This window comes from Dryas octopetala, chromosome 1, assembly GCF_963921425.1.
Source record: "Dryas octopetala chromosome 1, drDryOcto1.1, whole genome shotgun sequence".
Taxonomy (NCBI): Eukaryota; Viridiplantae; Streptophyta; class Magnoliopsida; order Rosales; family Rosaceae; genus Dryas; species Dryas octopetala.
Window position 1 is genome coordinate 32,320,064 of NC_141366.1, and position 6,833 is coordinate 32,326,896.

General features: G+C 34.2%; 1 protein-coding gene across 1 annotated transcript; it reads left to right on the forward strand.

The window, feature by feature from the left end:
• The first annotated feature begins 308 nt into the window (after positions 1-308).
• On the forward strand, positions 309-3,789 carry LOC147299840 (uncharacterized). The gene is made up of 3 exons (XM_086232560.1): positions 309-498; positions 1,098-2,248; positions 2,738-3,789. Exons 2-3 carry the CDS (start codon positions 1,102-1,104, stop codon positions 3,787-3,789), a joined length of 2,199 nt encoding a protein of 732 aa, XP_086088686.1. The 5' UTR covers positions 309-498; positions 1,098-1,101.
• Positions 3,790-6,833: the final 3,044 nt, after the last annotated feature.

The window sequence follows — 6,833 nt, forward strand, 5'->3', positions numbered from 1 at the left end:
CTCCAATCTTTATTAAACTATTTCAAAACCCCCCGCTAACACTTAATATCTTTGTAAACTCCCTAGTCAACTTCTAATAAGAAAAGTTTGACTTTAATTTTTTTAAATATACCAGGTTTACCCCTGTTTTGTTTTCCTACATCAACAACATTAATTACCGTACCATTTTTTTAGTTACCCCTGTTTTTGCGCTTGCGATGTTCATCGTGAGCTTGAATCTTCATCATGAGCTTGAATCTTCATCATCGTGAGCTTGAATCTTCATCGTGAGTTTCTTCATCTTCATATGCGATTCTCTTCGTGAGGAATTGAATATTCGTGAGCTTGAGATCGGATTCTGCGGGGTGTTTTCTGTGATCGGGGGAGGTCTTCATCGGATTTTGGAGTAATTGAATCTGCGCGAGCTTGTTATCGGATTGTTCGGGGTGTTGTGATCGGATTGTTCTGATTGTGATCGGGAGGTTTTCATCGGAGCTTAGTAGACCAAATTTGATTACTGTGAGTTCTTGAAAATTGAGTTTCAATTGACTAAGTGATTTTAAATTTGTGTGTTGATTATGTTGAATTTAGGATAAATTTCAATTGATTTACAATTTCTGTGTGTGATTTAGTTACAATTTGTTTGAGTGATTTAGTAACAATTTCTGGGAGTAATTTAGTTACAGCTTTAGTGGTTGAATTTAGGTTTGTTGATTTATTTAGATGTAATATCAACTTAGTCAATTGATATCAAAACCTTAAAGAGAATAATTCAGTTTCACTGTAGGAATTATGTTGAAATTCAGTTTCAGTGTACCAATTATGTTGAAATTCAGTTTCAGTGTAGCAATTTTGTGGAAATTCTGTTTCACTGTAGGAATTATGTTGAAATTCAGTTTCAGTGTAGCAATTCTGTGGAAATTCAGTTTCAGTTACACTTGTGTTTTTTCTTTGTTTGTTTTATTTTAAGTCAGAAATTGAAACTGATATTGCCTAAACTTATTAAGAAATTGAATTGCAATACTGATTATGTTGTTCTGTTTTAACAGTTTCAATTGATTTTATTTTGTTAGTCAGTGTTTACTTACTTTTTTGTTTTATGTTTTCTTATCATGTAGCTTAATGGATGTTGGTGTGATTTCAAGAGTTACTTGTGACAGTAAGTCAGTTCTTTTGTCATTGTTTTCCGGTGTTACCTATGAATGGATTTGTAGTGAAGTAATAAAGAGATTCAATCATTTGAAGGCAGGGCAATTTAGGTTATCTTACTCTTTACCGGATCTTGAAAGTTGCAAATTGGAATGTGATATGGATGTTCACTTGATGTTAGCTTCTTTGCCTTTGTTTAAACTTTCATATGTTGATATACTTGTGAATCACGATGGTGTTCTTGTTGAGTATGTTGCTTGTAGTGCTCCTAGTACATCATCTAAAGATACAAGTGCTAGTGAAGTCTCTTATACAAGAAAGAAAGGTGCAAGTTGTTCATCTTCTGAAGACTTTGAGAGTTTGATTGATCCGAATCAGTATTTAGGTGATTTTGGAACTGCTGAAACTAAAAGTTATCTATCGAAAGAGTGGGAAGGTTATATTGATCATGTTGGACAAAAATTTGAGGGCGGTGTAGCTGAATTTCGTTTGAAATTGGTGAAATATGCTGTTCAGATGGGATTCAAATTTGTATATGCGAAGAATGACAAAGATCGGATTATAGCTGAATGTTTTGAGAAGAATTCACACGGATGTAAATGGCGTGTGTATGCAGTGTTATGTAGAGCAAATGGATTTTGCTATATTCGTACTATGAATAATCAGCATACATGCCGTGGAGTTGTTCGTGAGACTAAAGGTAAGATGATGAGTTCACGAATTGTATCATCAATTGTGAAAGATGAGCTTCGTTTGAAGCCATCTTTGAGACCTATTGACATTGTGCAGGAACTGAAACTGAACTATGGTTTGGATATCAGTTATCAAAATGCATGGAAAGGTAAAGAGATGGCAAAGCTTCTTGTTCATGGTGATGAGGAGGCCTCTTTTCAAAAGTTAGCTTGGTACGTTGAAGCTGTGAAGATTTCAAATCCAGGCACACATTGTGTTTTACAGTTGGATGAGTCAAGTGGTCGGTTTCAGAGATTTTTCATTTCATATTCTGCATGTATTCAAGGATATAGATGGTGTCTTCCCATGGTTCATGTTGATGGAACTTTTTTGAAAGGGAAGTATTTGGGTCATTTGCTTGCTGCAAATGGAAGGGATGGTGATAAAGGTACGTCTTTTTTTTTTTAGTTGCAGTTGTTTATTGATTTCGTTGCTTCCTTCCTCGATTTTTAAGGGTAAATCCCTATTTTTGATCCAATCTCCTCCTAGGGTATAGAATGGGCTTGGTGGAGGCATTATGTTAGGGTTTAGCTACGGGATTTTGGGCGGAGCCCAAAATCTCGTAGCTAAACCCTAACATAAATGCCGACAAACCAGGTATTTGTAATATTGAAACTTTTAATTGACTTAATTATATATGGCTCTAAAGAGATTAATTCAGTTCAGTGTAGGAATTTTTTGGTAGATCAGTTTCAGTGTACCAATTCTGTGGAAATTCAGTTTCAGTCTAATATGGCAGTGAAAGTTAAAAAATAGAAAGATTGAGTTTATTTGACTTGGTTACAGTTACAGTTCAGTAAATTATCATATTTTATTCTTTTGCTTTATTAGTTACACTTCGGCTTTTTCTTTGTTTGTTTTATTTATTTTTCTGTAGGTATATTTCCTCTTGCTTATGCTATTGTGGATTCTGAGTCTGAAGACAATTGGACTTGGTTTTTTGAAAATTTGTATCAAGTTTTGGCACCCCAAGGTCGTACAGTTACATTCATTTCAGATCGTAATCTTGGCTTGTTAGAAGGTGTTAACCGTATTTTTCCTTCCTCACCTCATGCATATTGTTATTTTCATTTGGTAGGAAATTTGAAAAATAAGTTTCCTGTGAAAGTAGTTGGTAAATATTTGAGAGAACGTGTTCTGAATTTATTCATGAAATGTGCATATGCGCCAACGGTTGAGATTTTTTACAAACATTTGGCTGATTTGGAAAAAGAAGGGCATGACAATGCTAAGAAATTCTTAGAGAGCATTCCGTTTGAACATTGGGCGTGTGCTTTTTTTAAAGGTAATCGGTATGGGGTTATGGCAAATGGCTTATCTGAGTCTTTTAATTTTTGGATCCTCAAGTTTCGTTCATTGCCCATATTTGAAATGGTTGATGGTATTAGAGTTCAAATAATGGAAACTATGGACAAAAGAAGGACTGAGGCTAGTAGTTGGCATAATGTTCTTTGTCCTAAAATGGATGAGATGTTGAGGAAGTATATGGAAGTGGGTAGGCATTGGAAGATTGCCCGATCATATGATTCTGTTTATGAGGTGTTCGGTCCACATTCTGTTTTAGTTGATTTGAACTCCAACTTTTGTACTCGTCGTAGATGGAAAATTGAAGGGTTCCCTTGTGCTCATGCTCTTGTAGCAATTCAAAGAGAGGGTAAAAATGTCTATGATTACATTGAAGACGAATTTAAATCTGGTTACTATAGGAATTCCTATGCAGCTGCAATTCTTCCCATTCCTGATATTGAGATATCTGCTTATGATGCTTCTGATTTTGTTATTCCTCCTTTTACAAAGAGGCCTCCTGGAAGACCAAGATCAACGAGGTATAAGTCTATTGGAGCCAGTTCAAGATCTATTAAATGTGGTAGATGTGGTAAAGTTGATGGCCACAATAAGAAAACATGTACTGCTCCTTTGAGGAATTGATTTCTTTGTTTTTGTAGTTTAGTTTCAGTTTATGAAATTGAATTTAAGGATTTCTTGGAATTATTACATTGAATTAGATTGATGATTCTCGAAATTTTGATTATGTAGTCCTGTATTCTTGGATTTTGGAATTTTCAAATGGAATCTGTTTGGTTTTCTTGTTTTTAGTATTATTTTCGAAGGTGAAACTGTTTTGATATAGTTTCAGTTGAATATTTTGTATTATTAGGGATTTTGGTTTATGATTGTAGTTGAATGTTATTATCTGACTTATGATACAATTATTATATTCCAGTTGATAGCTTATTAACAATGAGACTGTTCATTCTCTTGAAACTGAAAAGACGTAACCTCTTTCTCTGAACATGGCAACTGAAACTGTTTTTTAAGTGAAACTGTATTGTAAGTGAAACTGTTTTGCAAGTGAAATTGTTTTTCAAGTGAAATTGTTTTTCAAGAGAAACTGTTTTGTAAAAGTTGACAAGTGCGTTGGTGTTATTGCGAGTTTTTTTGGTCCTACAAGCAAAGTTGACAACATTTAAATACAGTTTCAGTTACTTTTAGTGTCCAATTTTAGTTATTGTTTAACAGTTACACTAATTTAATGATCAAGAAGTTTTTTTTTTTTTTAAGTGAAATTGTTTAGACATTACAAAAATTACAGAAATAAAAGAACTATTTATATACAAGTAATAAATTTAAGAAATTAGATCAATGTTTGAATTTAGCCAAAAATTACAGAAATAAACCAACTACTTATATACAAGTTATAAATATAAAAGTCTCGACATTTTATCAATGTTTGAATTTCGCCATGATATGATCAAACTTGTTGTTGGCTTCTGGTCTCTTAACTTTTTTGCCCAATATGTTCAACCAGCTAAGTGGATGATCCATGAACTTCTTCAGGACTTGTATTTTGAATTTCTGCACATCTGTCTTTGTGAAAGGGTTCTTAAATGGAGCTCCCCTTTGAATTTGCTCTGTGTAGTACATGACTAGGAATCCACAATCATTTCTGCAATAGACAAGTTACAATTACAGTCAAACTTACAGTTACAGTCATTCCTTTATTCTGAAATATATATTTGTACTTTTTAAAATATGTAATAATACTTACGTTCCCGATTTTTGCTGGGGACAGTTGTTGTCATCTTCAATTGGCATTTCAATGTTGTGTTCCAACAGCCAAGTCAATGTTACTTTCTCATCCTCATTCAGTTGCACTTGATATAAGTCATCTAGTTTCTGTTGATTTGCCTGGTTTAGGGAAATTGGACCTATTTGTTTCACTAGATTCTGCCTCCTTGTCCCTTTAGCTAAATCTTGTGCAGCATTCTTTTTGGATTCTGTGAGGAATTGATCCACGTAATCTTTCTGCATGTTTAAGACAACATATGTCAGTGTAACTGAATGAATCATATGTTAGTGTAATTTAATGTTAATATACATTTTGTTTGTTTCTTACCAAATACTTTGCATTTTCAAAGCATACATCACTTCCGTTCACATTACTTGATCTGAGGGAATTGAAATGCGTCCACTTTCTATTCTTCAAGTCAAGCATAAGTAGTGTGAAGTGGCTCTTTTTTGTAGATAGCATAGGAAACAGGAATTTGTCATATTTTGGCAAGCGTTGCAACAATTCTTTCAAAAGGAATCCAACGATGCCATTGTCGTTTTTCTCTTTCAAAAATCTCTGATGTTCTCAAGAAAAATAGATTTGAATTTGATAAAGCATACATATACACATTTAGAATTAATAGTAGAAATAAATAATGCAGTTTCAGTTCTTACCCAGGCATAAGTACTGAAAATGAATGTACCACTTTCTTGTAGCTCTTCTTGCAATAAGTGATTATATGAGTCGACAACCTATGTTTTGTGATGAATTTCAATGTTAGAAATTAGTATTTTAAGGTATAACAAGTATAGAAGAATGAAATTGAGCATGTGTTACTTTCATGCTTTTATCTTACAGTATTTGCCACATCATGCTCTTTGATCAACTGGTCCACATCCTCGCGTGATACTGTCCATCCAGGTTTACCACACCAAAAGAATTCACTGTTTGATAAAGAAAACAATTTCAGTTACAGTATAAATTCAATTGCAGTGTGAAGATTCAGTTTCAGTCTAGTATTGCAGTGAAACTTCATATGTAAAAAGATGGAGTTTATTTGACTTACTCAAATTCAGCTTCTTTCCAGTAATATATGATTTGTGCTTTCAATTCAGGTTCCATCATCCTGTACACTGCACATCTGCCCCATGGGATTTTTCTCCTCTTTTGATCTACTACTGCTGAATCAACAGTTGCAGTGGTTTCAACAGTTTCAGTGGTTTGAGTGTTGTCGAGTTCCTCAACATCATCAGGACCCACTTGTGAAATTGGCATTGCAACTTCGGCAGTTTTGATGGTGGTCCTTGTCTTTTTCTTTCCACAGTCATAATCGAATTCAGGGTACTCCAACTTCTTCCTCTTTCTTTGTTTCATCCGTAATATTGCTGACAGGTTTTGGATGAAATGCTTATTTGATATCTTTAATGCCTGGCAGGGAGTTTCAGGAGTATTCTTTTCCTTCAAGAACTCTACCTCTTTGATGAGTTCGTTCTTGATGTGGATTATTTCACTTTGGATGTCTTCTAGGTTCTTGATCTGAAGCTCTAGGCTGCAGTTCTCAGTCGCTATTGCCAAAAGGTCATTACTCATTCCCTTCACTTGTTCATTCAATCCATTTACATGTTCATTTAGAGATGCATTTGTAGCTGCAACATTTGCATCTGAAATTCAACTTCAGAATTTTGTTGTTTTTCAATTTGCAACATGTGCTTCAGTTCTTCATTTTCTCTATTTTTTTCCTGTAACTGTTCACGAAGTTTGTCAGCTTCCTCTTTTAGCATGTTGAATTGATGTTTTAGATCATTCCTTTCTCGTGTAAGCTCCTCATTCTCAGTCATTTCTTCTGCCAGCATTTCTTGAGTCGATATTCTTTGATATTCGACTCCATGTGGAACTTTAATTTGCCTATAATTTTCTTCCC